Consider the following 13,704-nt stretch of genomic DNA (forward strand, 5'->3'; position numbering starts at 1 on the left):
CAAAGAGCACCATGTCATGGGACCTTTAAGTATATAGAAACTAATTTGTACGCATTTGCTCACTCACTTGGAAGTTGCCGCACAAAAAGAAGCCAGCCTCTTGGTGCTGCCTTGTGGAGTGTCTGTTAGTGCGATGGTCCACGGGTCCTATGATGTGAAGGAAAAAAAAGACATATTACACACTGAGGCCTTTACTCTGATTTTGCCACTTTTTAATTTCGGTCATTTGATTTAATCACAAGGGGAGTTTTTTGTCTTAACCCAGAGAGAAACTACAAGAGATACTCACATAATTGTCTATTTCTGTCCTGGAACGATTAAGTTTGTGAGCGGGCTCAGGGAGGTCACAGGAAAGCTGCCTGTTGATGTTGCGGTGGGGTATTTGTGTCCTGGGGGGGACAGGAGGGGGTCCTTGGCCTTGTCTACATGGTAAGCATGCACTAGGAAACCTGGTTCTGGGTAAAGGGAGAGGGTGACGCACTGGGGGAAGCCCATTTGTGCTTATGTGCTCTGTATCCCCAGGACCTCCTCCTCCTCCATCACCCCAGAGATTGCCTGGCGGGTTGGGTTGGGATATGATCCCAGTCAAGGTGGACTCATTCAAAGGAGTCTCATCAACTTCAGGAAAGACTTCATAAATGTGCATTCCAGCTATATCCTCAGTAAGAGGCATTGGTATGTCAACGACGCTTGCATCTTGTTCCTGGATTGTTCCCTTTCGCTTTTGATAGGGATCCATCACATTTTAGGAAGTCGTGCAAGACCTCCTGTTTCACGCTCTTAAAACGTCCTCACTTCACAACACAGCAGAATACAGATCTACGTGGAATTAAACCAATAATGAAAAACAGAATTAGGAATTAGTCACATATACGAGACGTGTTGCAGACAGGGCAGGTGTTTTATGACTTGAGTCTAACTGAACCTACGGGTTAACGCTAATTATTAACAAGCTTTCAAATCTTGACAGGAAATCTACCGGTGCGCGCCACTTCATCAATGGCCCACTAACGTCTTCAACTACAAGACCATAATCTTTTCATGAGTTAAATATTAAAACTCCGTTTGGTCAAAACTTTATCATTCAATACAAAAAAACTTGTCACATTACTAAGGATCTCACACACATTCATAGTTGAGAACTTTAGATGAGCTCAAAATACCAAACGTATTGCAAGTAATTGGGAGCTTTTTGTTGGCAACTTACCATCAAAGCTGTGTTAATTGTGTCGCTGTAAACCTGTCCTGTGTTGACAGCGTGTGCCTGACTGAAGCCATGCTAAGCTAGTTGGACCTGCACAAGATTTGGAAAGCTTCCTAACAGTGCTCCCTCACCCCTCCCACTGTCCCCTCCCCTCCCCTCCCCTCATCCCTCTTCTGCAAACCCACAACAACCTTCCCTCTGCTGGAGGAAAAAGAACATCACATGTGTCTGCGTCACTGTGGTTGTTGACGTGAATTAGTTTCAAAATCAAATTTACAAAACAATCCAGATACATTTAAAGTTATTTTATTGTAAGTACAATTTTGACCCTTATTAAAGCTATTAACACGATATAGCCTATTCATACCACTGTGCTGTAATTACCACAGTACTGTGTAAAAAAAAAAAAGTGAACTTGTGATGTGAGTACTATACACATCTAGCAATTTCAACTAAACAATGACATCACATCCCCTCCTAACTCAGGAATGTCATTGAGCAGGTTGAGGTATGTTAGCACAGTGTTCTAATGTGATGTGTGAGATAAAAGTAGCGAGAAAGAAATAGATTTTTTCCGAACTCTACATATGACACATAAGGTAAGATTAAATTACTCAGTCTTTTTTGTACTATCATCAACTTTCTGGGTACTTTCATTTGAACATGTCCTACATAGGGATTGCTGGTTGATTCATCTTAGTAAACTGTGTGTGCTGTTTGACTCTCTTTAGCAATAATTAGGAGTCTTCCAGGGGTGGAGAAACATGGACTTTCAGTGAGAATGACAGCAATGGCGCTCCATTGAATGTGTCACAAAGGTGTCAGCTGAGGTGCACCCAGCAGAGGGGTGTTCTGTACAGTATGAGGGAGGAGATTGAGCAGAAAGAAATGCATTTCAACACCACAACTCCCCACATTTCACCCTCAAACCACAAATCTGGATTTCCTGGTTACTATGCACTGCTTCCCTTTGTACTACTCATACTGATTGGATGTGTTCTGGCAATGGTAAGAACAGTTCTGCATCTTTAATTTCACATGACTGCATCATATAGATTTATCTTTTAAGTTTTTGTTGTGCTTCTCTTCAGGTTGTTTACATCAGGAGGAGGAGGTCAAGGTAAGGTGGTTTCTGTGGTTTAAGCATCACTTTCAGATCAATTTGGTATCTTTAATGTTTGATTTTTCTTTTTCATACTTTGCTACAGACTAGATGAGCTGCGCCATAGGATGATTCCTCTGTACAGCTATGACGCCGCAGAGGAAGAAGAAGAGTGGGAGGACTCTGGCAGGGAAGAGGAGGAGCTGATTGTAAGCAAAAAACACTAAAACTTCACTAACCATACACAATATACCTCATTTTTTTATCATATACACATGGCTGGTAATGAACCTTTTAGCTTATCAAACCTTTGTTTTCCCTTGCAGGAACCGTTGTATAAGGAGGGAAAGCTCTCCTTTTCATCTGTGTATGGAACATGAACAGAAAATCAAGAAAGAAAAAACAATGTGGCCAAATTACAGGAAGATTTCTCCATATCTATTTTGTGTTGCAGATGCTTTACAAATATAGACTGGACTCTTAATAATAAAAACATAATTCAACAGCTATAGCACTACATGAACTGATTTAATTTCTTCCCTCATGACAAGTCTCTTTTGCTTTAGTTGAGACTTTGAAGGATACAGCAAGATGTTATTTATGAGCAATTACCTGGAAGCTAAAATCCAATTTAAAACCTTTTTGTTTTGCGTGTGTATTTCTAAAAATTATAATATTTTTTGATTGGGCTCAAAAAGGCGTTAAAGACACACCTGTTTCTGCTTGGTAATCAGAGGGTTTGCTGGGTTGGTGTTTGGAGGTTCCTCAGGTTGACAAATCTTCACACAGTCTGTTTTCTTTTGACATACAGGCATATGGCATCACAAAGAAAAAGCAGGTGAACATTGAACCTAAAAACAATTGAAACCCATAAAACCTAACTGATTAATGTGTATAATTAAGTGAAAGTGTTTGAATATATATATTATATGAAAATGTTTCCTGTCTGCATCCTCTCTCTTAACTCTGTGTGTGGATGTGCATTAGTCTGGAGGCCCATCTGTTGGGACCACGCTGGTTCCTGACCTCCATCCTGTCGGCCACAGCTCTGGTCCTCCCCGCCCTGAGTCTGGACAGCCTGCTGTGTTACTACTGTCCTCTGCAGCACAAAGGCATGTCCTGCCCCAAAATCATCAGCCAGTGTCTGCCAGATCAGCGCTGTTCCAGCTCCGAAGGCCGCTACGGCTCCCTCCACATCCTGTCGGCTCAGGGCTGCGTGGACACCAAACTCTGTGGCTCCCATGAAATCACCTCTTATCGGGGGGTCAAGTACAACGTTAGCCACACCTGCTGCTGCAAAGACGAATGCAACGGCCAGCCAAAGTCTGACACCAAACTGAAGATGCTACTGGGGATAACCACAGACAAAATAGATTACACTAATGTCACCAAAGTTTTTAGAGAGGATCCCTGGGATTCATGTGCAAATTACACATCGTCGAAGAACTCCAGATGACTTGCCACAGCATTATAGAAGTACTTACATAAGGCTTGGGATAGGCCTGTTAGCCATAGACACTAACCTAAGCCTCCAAAAGGCATTTGATCAAATGTTTGTGAGTATTTGTATTTTTGCTAAATTAATGTGTAAATGAGAAGTAAAAACTTGTTAACTTTAGAGAGAAAAAAGTGGATTTGTCAGCCATCCTCTTGGTATATAGAGTAAATGCTGACATTGTGTCTGTGGTTATTGATGAATGCAGCAAAATAAAAGCACCATAATTAAGTCTCCCATGTGGTGTAGTTCCTCTGTTGATATATTACAAGCAGGTGTGCTAGGAGGTGTGGCCTGTGCAGGAAGATCAGTGGTGAGATTAGAGTTCATCAGGAGAAGCTCTGAAAAGTTTTGCCTGTTTGACTGCAATTAAATCCTAAATGTGCAGGTGAGTCTTCATAGTACTTGTTTTTAAAAGTTGCACACTGAAAAGGTTTCTGCCTTTACAGCTTCAGGCATTTTGAATGTGACAATCAGTGGAGATCATTCACACCATTGAATAAAAGTTGATTTTACATGTCAGGCTAAGTATGAGTTGTAGAATGAAAAGTGAACTGTTTCTTGTCTTAAGAACTGCAGCAAATGTGACCACAGCGTTCGGCTAACCATTCAAAGCTCAGTGGTGGTTGAGCTAGCGCTGTAACTTCCTCATTTGGGTAACAGTTAGAGCCTCTACTTGCCATAATTAACATAGTTTTATGTTTTTCAACATCAAAATATTTTGACCCTTATGCATGAGGTAAAATAGTATTGATTGCCAAAGAACAGCTTGTTAAGCAATTGTTTTTAAATATCTTTTCACGTTTCTTGTTTGACGTTTCATCCTTAAGTGGTGCTGAATTAAATTGTTTCACTTTACCTTCTGCTGAGTTGCATATTATTCGGTTTTGAGTATTTTAACTGAATTATCTTATCTTTGAGTCTTATTTTAAATCAGGTTTTAAAAGTTTGAATGGGATTGAGAATGTTTGAGTATTTGATTTGAATAGGCTGTTTTCCACATTTGAATGAAATATTTTCAGTCTAATTCACTTTTTTGTTGCTAAATTTAAAACTTTTCAGTTCAGTCTCTTGATACTGACTTGAAAGATTTCAATTAGATTTTTTTTTTTTTTTGTGCTGTATTTTTTCAGTTTATTTACCTAATGAGTAATTGGACATTTTTCAGTGTAATAATTTGATGCAAAATCGGACTGATCTGTTGGCTGGATGTTGCATTTGGATTGTGTTTAATTTGATTTAAATTTGAATTATTTGAATTTTCAATCCTATTGACAAAGTTTGAGACACAGATCAAGGTTAATTAGGCCCTGTTGCAACACTGAGAATTGTAGTAATAAAACCTAGCAGGTTTTACAGAAGCTCAAAGACAAACATTCAAAAGAGAGAATGCATGCTCTTGAATACATGAACACTTCTCAATATGGCTGTGTACGTGCACACATGTGGCGTCGCTCTCAAGGCAGGCGGTGCATTAAAACAATGACGCAGCTGCGGTTGTTCTGGTTAGGAACCACATAACTTAAAGTGATGTGACTTGATATTAGCTCTGAGACCACAAATGTTTAACAGAAAGTCTGCAAACTGTGGTAGTAGAATATGAAAAATAAACATTTGCATTAAAGAAAGTGGGACTCAGTGGTTTTGGAACTTGACACATACCGTTTTTATAAATCTAATAAGAATGGAACTACTAAGTTTGTGGCTTTTTTTTATTGCTACAATATAAGGTCAGTAAAATACAAAATGGCTCTCTTTAACTTGCAGACTGGACATGTTGCAGCTCCTGCACGTTGCGGTGTTGTGGTTCTACCTTCTCCTCCCGTCAATGCTCTGTGACAACCTGCGCTGCTACTACAGCTACATCCAGGAGAAGGGGAGAACTGTTGAGCTCATTGTGACAGAGTGCCCCCCTAATGAGCTGTGCTTCAAGGCCGATGGTCGCTATGGTAACCACAGCGTCCTGTCAGCCAGGGGCTGCATGGCGGAGGGTGACTGCAGCCAGGTGCACAGCCTTACCAGTAAAGGAACCATCTACAAAATGACCTACAACTGCTGTGATTGGCCATACTGTAACTCCTGCCCAGGTGTCACACCTAAATCCCTCTACTTTACTGTAACACTTGTAGTTGTAGCTGCGTTGGCCAGCCGCCTGTGACAACTGATGTGCTACTGTATGTAACAGCCATTTTTAGGGGCTTATGTCAAGGGGGAAGATGTATTGTTCAACACCAAGTGAGCAGTGCTCAGAGGCATCTCTGCAGCCTCAGGGTGGTGAATGCCCAGTCTGAAGACACTGAGGTGTACACCATGGTAATGGCATATGTTTTTTTACAATGCGGGTATAAAAATGTATTTTTATAATGTATTAATGTCTATAAATAAATATGTGGAAACAAAATTATATTCTATGATCTTTTGAAAACTCTCTGCCACTCACACCAACATGCATATACCAGACAGGGCTGGTGATATATTTATCTTATTGTCAACGTATATTTGTTTCCATGTCCTGATGTTATTCCTCCTGTGCTAAAGAGCTCTATTGTTGTCCAAAACAAACATATCAACGAGACAAACTTCTACTTAGAGACATGTTCATTATGAAGGAACATGTAGCACTGTAGTTTAGAGTCAATCTCTCTCTCTCACTCTCTCTCACACACACACACACACATCCTGCTGTGTACTTTGTTTCCGCATCCTTGGTAGGAATCAGTGGGAATGGGCTGGGGGTCCCACTGACAGTGAAGGAAAGTCAAAGTATTGACAGTTGAGATTTGTTGACAAAAACATGCCAGGCTTATCTTTTAAGAGTGAAAAAGAGCAGTTGAAGCACTGTGTACAATATGAGGTTTGGACAGTTCTTTATTTTCCCTTTTATAAGGCTGCTGGGTCTCCCCATAGTGGATATACATATATATACAGGAGATTGCTATACTGGAGTTACACTGAGGGCAGATGGTCCATATTACACAGACTTCAAAAAACAACACTAATAGAGCCTCACCTCCAGGTATCAGAAATCAGCAGAGAGAAAGAGAGAGGATGGGAAGGGGGAAACAGCACATGAGAACTGGAAAGAGAAAGAAGAGGGGAGATGATGCAGTCAGAGAGCCTGACTCAACTGCTTCATAACTTAACACTGGAAAATAACATACAGATTTCACGCACAGTGCATCTTAAATAGGTTACGTGAAGAACCATTTACCATAAATATCTGTATTTTCGGGAACCAACATATATAAAAAAATTATTTAAAAAAACAAACAAAAATCAATGTTCAGTCTTTAATTTTTTCGTATTTTCTCCTTTTCTCGTCGTGCAAATCATTCCTTCGTTCCTTCTTCCTGTGGAGGCCGGGCTTTTTTCCACCCTGCCCACATCTATTCCAGATAAACACGGAAAAGGAAACAGAACCCAGCAACCCCCGCCCCTTAAAAGCATATGAATTAGTAGAAAACAAACGAACAAATGAACAGAACACCACAGTCAACTTGTCACAAAAAGAAACCACAGACACACAGAACAGCAAGAACATAGTACTCTTTTTTTTCTTTTTCTTTCTTTTTTGAGCTTCTTCATCACCGTTATTCCTCTTCATGGTCAGTGTCATCGTTGTGGTCTTTCTCCTGGCGTACCAGTTGGCGGCAGTGGAGTGGTCCTCCCCCCCGACGGCTCAGTGGAACTGGGAGGCAACTCTCCAATCGGCTGGTCAGTTCAGCAGTGATACATTATGTCTCAATTTCACAGTGTGGTAGGAGAAGGAGGATGAGGATAGGGATGGGGGATGACATGAAGGTAAGCCAGAGGAACGGTTATGGAAGGTGGGAACAGGAAAAAGAGGAACCACAGCAACAATTAGAAGAACAACTACAAACCCAGACCGTTCAAGAAAAAAAGGAAACAAAATGGCCGTTTCACTCTCTTCTGAGTTTCATTCCCGCCGACCCATGTGGTTGGGAAGGCCATGATTGGCGGCGTAAGCTGATTGGATGGCCTGTGTTTGTGGCAGAGGGTAGGGAGAGATGGGTAAGGGAACTAAGGCTGACTGGAATCCGCTGGTGGATGGGACTCGACAGGGCAATATGTCATCAGGAGCAAAAAGATGGGTGTTGCAGGTCAATGTGTGATTGGCAGGTCAGAGGGCGAATCCCTTCTTGGTGGGTTCAGGCACGCTGTTGCAGTGCCCGCCTCTTGCGGCTGTAGTAGTGACGCGCACCGGTCTGTCTGGCAAAGTTCATCATGTAGTTTTGTTTACGAGTGCTGCAGGGATACAAAGAAGGTGAAAGAGGGGAGGGGGAGGAGGAGTGTGAACATTAGTGGCCGCATAAAGGGCACTACGAATCCACACATTCCCATGCACACATTTTCATCCATGCATACAAACACACAAATAGTTAAATGCAGCTTTGGTACTCACTCACATCCATGTTCATGCTGTCTTTTAAAAAAATGTCAGCCATAACCTCAAACACTCAATATGGGTCTCATGGCTTGGAGAATGGGTGGCGCTACTCTACAAAACTGTATTTGTTTACGTTCTGCACAAATGAGATGCAGCTAGATGGTGAAAATGGAGATAGAACTACATGTATATAAGACCAAATGTCACAGGACAAGACATGGGACACAGAGTCTACAAACATACAACCAGAGATGCTAGGGGGGGAACTCTGACACTGAGTGTTTGAGGTCAGAGTTAACAGCCATCGCTGAGTGAAAGAAAAAAAGTAAACCAACGCTATAAAAATGCAGAATTATGAGCATAGAAGGGGTGGTTTTGGAACCAAGAGACACAGAAAAAAGCTGCGGAAGAGCGCTCTTGCTTAGCCTGTTTATTGCCTCTTCCATCCAGCAGGGCGTTGCCAGTGAGCCAGTTGTGCAGCCAGGGCAGGCAGGGGCCTCTGCAAAGCGGGGGGATCAGGAGGGATGGGGTAGGGTAGGATATGGTGTGTGCTTGCGTGATGGTTGATGCTGCGGAGGTGGAAGTGTGAAGGTGGATAGGACGGAAGGCTGGTAAACTGCATGTGTGTGTGTGTGTGTGTGTGTGTGTGTTTGTGTGTGTTTGTGCGCGCACACGTTTTCTTTTGGTCAGAAACCAGAGGGTACTGAAGTAAGGAGGGAGTTCCTGGCTCAGTGTCATGCTGTTGTTGTTGTCTACAGACAGACAGACAGACAGCTATGAGTGAAAAAAGGATAAAAAGCTGTCGCAACAGTTGATCCGTAGCCCTGCAATGAGCTGGATGGAGGAGGTTAGTCAAATGAAACTCTCAAGCCAAATGGGCCTTCATCTGAAATTAATGATGTGAGATGCCCTACATTGCAACTGATGCTGGTGGGCTGGAGTGTAATGCTGGACCTACCAACAGCAATCTTTGTCAAGCAGGATAATTGAATTTTGTGTGTTGACTTGTAAATGATTAGCTAGGTCAGAAATAATACAACAGTTTGCAACAAAACAAACAGAGATAGGTATAGTGATGGATTACATCACACATACACACACAAACACAGTATCATTGACATTTGTACATGTAAATTATTATATATATATATATATATATATATACACCGTACATTATGCCCAAAGGGTTGTGTAAACTGCACATTCAAAATCAACGCTATTTATCAGGAATTTGTTTTTATCCAGTGACATTGTGTTGACCCCTTTAAGAGGATGTATGTCAGTTACTGTCAAAAAAAACAAAAACTTAATTGCCACCATTTATTTTAGATTTTATGGCTCTGTTTTCTATTCACTGTCTTGTTGTAGTACTGCTTTGCACTGTCTCTCAGGATCTGTGTGTTGGATTATTTTGTCGGAGAGCCTCCACCTGGACACTGTTAGCAGCTGGTCTGCTTGTTGACCTGCCTGGGGCTTGAGTTAAGGCGAGGGCATGAACATGACTGTGGTGGTGATGAGGAGGGCTGGGTGTGTCAGTGAAAGTGTGGGAGAGTGTGCACAGTGTAACAGGGAGAAGAAAGGGTAGGGAAGAGGGTGAGGGTGAGGGAGGGGGCTGCATTCAGGAAGAGGCGGAGAACTTACCTCACACTACAGCCATGCCAGAGGGAGCAGAATACAGAAGAGAGCAGAGGTTAGAGCGCGAGAGGGGAGAAGCAGGAGGGGACTGCTGTCTCGCAGAAAGGTCTGGGGGGGTAGGAGCCCCGGCCTGGGGAGGCAGGGGCCCAAAGCAGGGAGAAGGGAGGAGAGAGAAGAGGCATAAAGATAGTCAGAGGTTCAAGGAAGAAGAAGTGATAGTGTTAGAGAAAGGTAAAGAGAAGGAGGAGGAAATAATATGAAAGAAGAATGTAGAGCAGAAGAGTAGTTGGTAGAGATTAAGTTGTACAGATAAAGTGAGGAGACAGGTAAGAAATGTAACAAAGATGAAGGGAAAGTGAAAGATAACCACAGATAGAATAGAAGACAGAGAGCAAGATATATAGCAGTAATCCATCCGTTGTATGCCAGAATGGGAGGAGGAGAAGGAGGAGGACGAGGAGGAGGAGAAAGTAAGGTAGGATATGATGCGGCACAAGCAGAGGAGTGAGCATGATGGAATTATCAACCACATCAGCGACATTAAGCAGCCGGGAGGAAAGGGGTGTGAAGCAAAAGAAAAGATTGAGCAGGAGTAGAGTGAGAGGAAGAATGTGTGAAGGAGTGGAGGAGTGGTGAACAGAGAGAAATAAACAACAGAGCAAAGTGTGAAGATCACGGTCACTCTTTTCAGCAGACACTGTTGAAAACCGTGGGAGTGCACAGGGAGGAAGGGGGACAGGTCACGACCACGTAGACCAGGGACAGCTCAGGTTAGGCATAAATGTGTTTGTGTGTGCAACTTTTTATCAACTGTAAATTAAATATTGGAGTGCCTTACGTGGTTGTTTTATGCAGAATTTCAAATGCATTGGGTACAGATGTAAATGAACAATCAGCACCCACATCAGAGGGACCATTGCTCTAATACCAACAACAACATGCAGAAAATGCATTCAAAATGCTTTATGATATTTCCATGTTAAGAATATGCTCGCTGAATATGGACCATGTTCATGACATCTTCAGTGCCCTGCAGAATCTCCAGCTTTGCAACTTTGAAAACTGGCATTGTCTTCCACATAAAGAAAATGTTTACTGATCCAGGATACAGATTAAATGCAATATAAATGTAAAAAGGGAAAGACAGAAAGAGATAGACAATCTGTGAATCAATGCAGGGTGTCTGCAAGTTCCATCAAATAAAAATTAAGAATTTTTAAGATTTCTTTATTCCCAGTAGAATGAAATGCAGGACCAGTTTGCACGTGATATGAACGTGAACATGAAAACAACAACAGACCAGTCAGACTATGGGCCTTTACTGTCATAGATGTGAAGCCACCTTCACAGTTTCTGTATTTTATATATTATCTTGGTTCTGCGCTATGTGTAATGCCTGATAATGGCCAATAGGGTGCAGGTGAGCTAACTGTAAATGAGCCAATATTGTAACTTATGAATCAACATGTGAATGAGTAGTTCAAATCTTATGAGGGCTTCAGTATGTAAACGTATGGCAACATTTAATGAATGTTTTAAAGATTTCAATTGTTTAATTAAACAATACCTACGCCCTTTTAAAGTGTGAAGTGTTACATACTTTTTCAGTGACATTTTAGGGAAAAAATACATGCATTCTTGACAGGTTGTTTGTACGGGAGATGCATGGGTTCTACAAGACACTGAAAATATGATGATCTGAAAGCACAAGTTGATCTGCAAAACAGCCATCCACAAAAAATACTCTTCACAGCAAAGAACACCGCAGTCTTTGTTTTACTCTTCTGAGAGGTTGGTTGTACGTGGAGAGCAGCACACATGTAGATGTGCGCACAGTGTATGTATGTATATGATGTATTCTTGCGTTCGTTAGGGGACCGTTTCTACAGAGGAGGCTGAGACGTTGGGCAGATCTCTTTTGGGGGGGCATTCTGGGGTGCCAGGGAACGGCTGTGAATTGGGTACTCACAGAACTACTTCCACATGGTCCAACGCCCACTGGTCATGTCCTGCACCGTTGTGGCGTGGCTGCCACCATCGCAGCATCACTCCTTTAACCCTCGCCTCTCTGGAGAGACCATGGGAAACATTCACAGTCAGTGAGGATCAACAAGTATGTCAATGATAGTTGTCTCTTCAAACCAGCCTAATGACATTTATATAACAGCACCAATTTCTAATAAGGCACCCTTTATAAAGGGTTTGAAAGTTGTAACTCATGGCTTTTTTAATTATAATGCTTTATAGATCAGTTATAAACCATTATAAAGAACAACTTTGAGGTTATGAAAAATCTCTTTGGCCAATGTTGACCGTATGACACTTACTTTCTGGAAAACAGCCTCATAGCATCTGGGCCAAAATTGATTTATTGAAATTGTTTGTAAAATGTTTACAAATGCAGATTTGATAGAAAGTTGAAAAGCATAACTGCAGTTTATTTACTAGCCGATGGTTTATTAAAAGTGACAACTCCATTACCATATATCAGTGACTAACATTTATAACATTCATGAAGCATTAATGAAAGCTTTATTAACATTTATAAAGGCATTAGTTATAACACAAATATCCTTTATAAATGGTGCCTTATTAGAAAATGGTGTGTTTAAACTAAGTGTAACTAACTGTGTGTGCAACTCACAGTGGAATATTGTAGGAGACTCTCTGGGCCTTTATGAAGTCTTTGGGCTGGTGCTGGGCGATTACGTGCCAGCTTACTCCATTGTTGACGCTGTATTGCAGCAACACAGCTCGGTCAACTGTGTCAGCCTGATCCAGAGCTATGTTACAGCTGTCTGTCTGTGCCACGCTGCCGATCTGCAGCACAAACATGATCTTACTGTAGGGATACAGAGAAGGATGGAAAAAAGAGAAGATTGTAAAGTAAGTAAGTAAGTAAAAGTTTATTTATATAGCGCCTTTCACAGGTATAGGGCCACAAAGTGCTTCACAACAAAAACATTAATATCATAAAATACACACAATTAAAGCATAGACAGTACATGATATACAACCACAAGTAGCTAATTGAAAGCCTGAACAAAAAATGTGTCTTTAGTCTGCATTTGAAGGCATCAACAGAATCAGAAGAGCATAGACGGTGAGGTCATTCCACAACCTAGGGGCAGCTTGAAAAGATCGGTCACCTCTAGTACGGTAGCGAGTGCGGTGGAACCGTCAGCAGGTTCTGATCCACAGACCTCAGAGACGCACAGGGGTATAACGCTGAATCAAGTCACTAATATAGAGGGGAGCCTGGCCAGTAAAGCTCTGAAAACTAGAACCAAAATTTAAAATTTATCCTATAAGACACGGCAGCCATGAAGTTCTTTTAGGATTGGGATATGTGAGACCTCCTATTAGTACGTGTTAAAATTCTGGCTGCTGAGTTTTGTACAATTGCAGTCGAGAGAGCTCTTTGGTTTAGGCATAAAAATAAACATTACAATAGTTTAACCGCGAAGACACAAGGCGAATGATAAGCTCAAATCATTTCTTGAAACTATATTTCTAAGTTTTGAGATTTTCCTTAATTGAAAAAAGCTGAAAAAAGCTGAAAAAAGTTTCTTGTCAGCTGGTTGCAGTGCTGCACTAACGACATGTCTTTGTCCAGGATAACTCCCAAATTTCTAAGACTTGGCTTAGCAGATGACCTAAATACCCCAAGTATGTGTAATCCAGGGATTGCATCCTCAGGCAATGATCAATGTTTCTGTTTTGTCTGCATTTAGCTGCAGGGAGTTTTCACTTTACCATTTTTTAATATCCACAAGACAATGGAGCAAGGAGTTTAACTTAAAGATCTCTGATGGCTTGAAGCAACAGTAAAGTTGGATATCATCAGCAAATAGGTGAAA

The 13,704-nt window shown here is 41.5% G+C and overlaps 5 protein-coding genes across 12 annotated transcripts in view; 3 read left to right on the forward strand and 2 right to left on the reverse strand.

The window, feature by feature from the left end:
- The window catches only part of pik3c2g (phosphatidylinositol-4-phosphate 3-kinase catalytic subunit type 2 gamma), a 20,145-nt gene extending 17,054 nt beyond the window's left edge, over positions 1-3,091 (reverse strand). Inside the window, exons 1-4 of one of the 3 annotated variants that reach the window (XM_032523794.1) lie at positions 1,208-1,337; positions 649-819; positions 290-618; positions 68-147 (exon numbers count right to left, since the gene is read on the reverse strand). In XM_032523794.1, the coding sequence (XP_032379685.1) occupies positions 68-147; positions 290-618; positions 649-739 (500 nt within the window). In that variant the 5' untranslated portion in view covers positions 740-819; positions 1,208-1,337. Of the gene's footprint in view, positions 1-67; positions 148-289; positions 820-1,207; positions 1,338-3,019 lie in introns of those variants that run through there. The other 2 variants (XM_032523793.1, XM_032523792.1) reach the window with 2 other exon arrangements.
- Positions 1,652-2,799, forward strand: LOC116694211 (small integral membrane protein 29). Of its 3 annotated transcripts, none has more exons than XM_032523806.1 (5): positions 1,652-1,803; positions 1,936-2,212; positions 2,296-2,324; positions 2,413-2,515; positions 2,633-2,799. In XM_032523806.1, the coding sequence occupies exons 2-5, from the start codon at positions 2,066-2,068 to the stop codon at positions 2,684-2,686; spliced, it is 333 nt and encodes a 110-aa protein (XP_032379697.1). In that variant the 5' UTR covers positions 1,652-1,803; positions 1,936-2,065; the 3' UTR covers positions 2,687-2,799. The 3 variants fall into 3 exon arrangements, with proteins under 3 accessions (XP_032379697.1, XP_032379699.1, XP_032379698.1); XM_032523808.1 differs by having other exon boundaries at positions 2,296-2,316; positions 2,408-2,515; XM_032523807.1 differs by having other exon boundaries at positions 1,759-2,212.
- LOC116694208 (protein Bouncer-like) lies at positions 2,900-4,033 on the forward strand. The gene is made up of 2 exons (XM_032523802.1): positions 2,900-3,144; positions 3,294-4,033. Exons 1-2 carry the CDS (start codon positions 3,122-3,124, stop codon positions 3,760-3,762), a joined length of 492 nt encoding a protein of 163 aa, XP_032379693.1. The 5' UTR covers positions 2,900-3,121; the 3' UTR covers positions 3,763-4,033.
- A 60-nt stretch (positions 4,034-4,093) lies between these two features.
- LOC116694210 (protein Bouncer-like) lies at positions 4,094-6,077 on the forward strand. Of its 3 annotated transcripts, none has more exons than XM_032523803.1 (2): positions 4,094-4,189; positions 5,569-6,077. In XM_032523803.1, exons 1-2 carry the CDS (start codon positions 4,182-4,184, stop codon positions 5,957-5,959), a joined length of 399 nt encoding a protein of 132 aa, XP_032379694.1. In that variant the 5' UTR covers positions 4,094-4,181; the 3' UTR covers positions 5,960-6,077. The 3 variants fall into 3 exon arrangements, with proteins under 3 accessions (XP_032379694.1, XP_032379695.1, XP_032379696.1); XM_032523804.1 differs by lacking the exon at positions 4,094-4,189 and adding an exon at positions 4,207-4,324 and having other exon boundaries at positions 5,568-6,077; XM_032523805.1 differs by lacking the exon at positions 4,094-4,189 and adding an exon at positions 5,065-5,099.
- A 567-nt stretch (positions 6,078-6,644) lies between these two features.
- Positions 6,645-13,704, reverse strand: part of reln (reelin) — a 156,437-nt gene continuing 149,377 nt past the window's right edge. The window contains exons 62-65 of one of the 2 annotated variants that reach the window (XM_032523790.1): positions 12,489-12,686; positions 11,814-11,912; positions 9,851-9,856; positions 6,645-8,067 (exon numbers count right to left, since the gene is read on the reverse strand). In XM_032523790.1, the coding sequence (XP_032379681.1) occupies positions 7,971-8,067; positions 9,851-9,856; positions 11,814-11,912; positions 12,489-12,686 (400 nt within the window). In that variant the 3' untranslated portion in view covers positions 6,645-7,970. The remainder of the gene's footprint in view (positions 8,068-9,850; positions 9,857-11,813; positions 11,913-12,488; positions 12,687-13,704) is intronic. The other variant, XM_032523791.1, reaches the window with a different exon arrangement.

Source organism: Etheostoma spectabile, chromosome 8 (assembly GCF_008692095.1).
Source record: "Etheostoma spectabile isolate EspeVRDwgs_2016 chromosome 8, UIUC_Espe_1.0, whole genome shotgun sequence".
In the NCBI taxonomy this organism is placed as follows: domain Eukaryota; kingdom Metazoa; phylum Chordata; class Actinopteri; order Perciformes; family Percidae; genus Etheostoma; species Etheostoma spectabile.

Bases quoted from the DNA above. Each gene is read 5' to 3' on its own strand.
- LOC116694211 (XM_032523806.1), top strand. From the start codon at position 2,066: ATGAGGGAGGAGATTGAGCAGAAAGAAATGCATTTCAACACCACAACT. The intron at 2,213-2,295 runs GTAAGAACAGTT...GCTTCTCTTCAG, and splicing joins TTGGATGTGTTCTGGCAATG to GTTGTTTACATCAGGAGGAG. The intron at 2,325-2,412 runs GTAAGGTGGTTT...ACTTTGCTACAG, and splicing joins ATCAGGAGGAGGAGGTCAAG to ACTAGATGAGCTGCGCCATA.
- LOC116694208 (XM_032523802.1), top strand. From the start codon at position 3,122: ATGGCATCACAAAGAAAAAGCAG. The intron at 3,145-3,293 runs GTGAACATTGAA...GATGTGCATTAG, and splicing joins GCATCACAAAGAAAAAGCAG to TCTGGAGGCCCATCTGTTGG.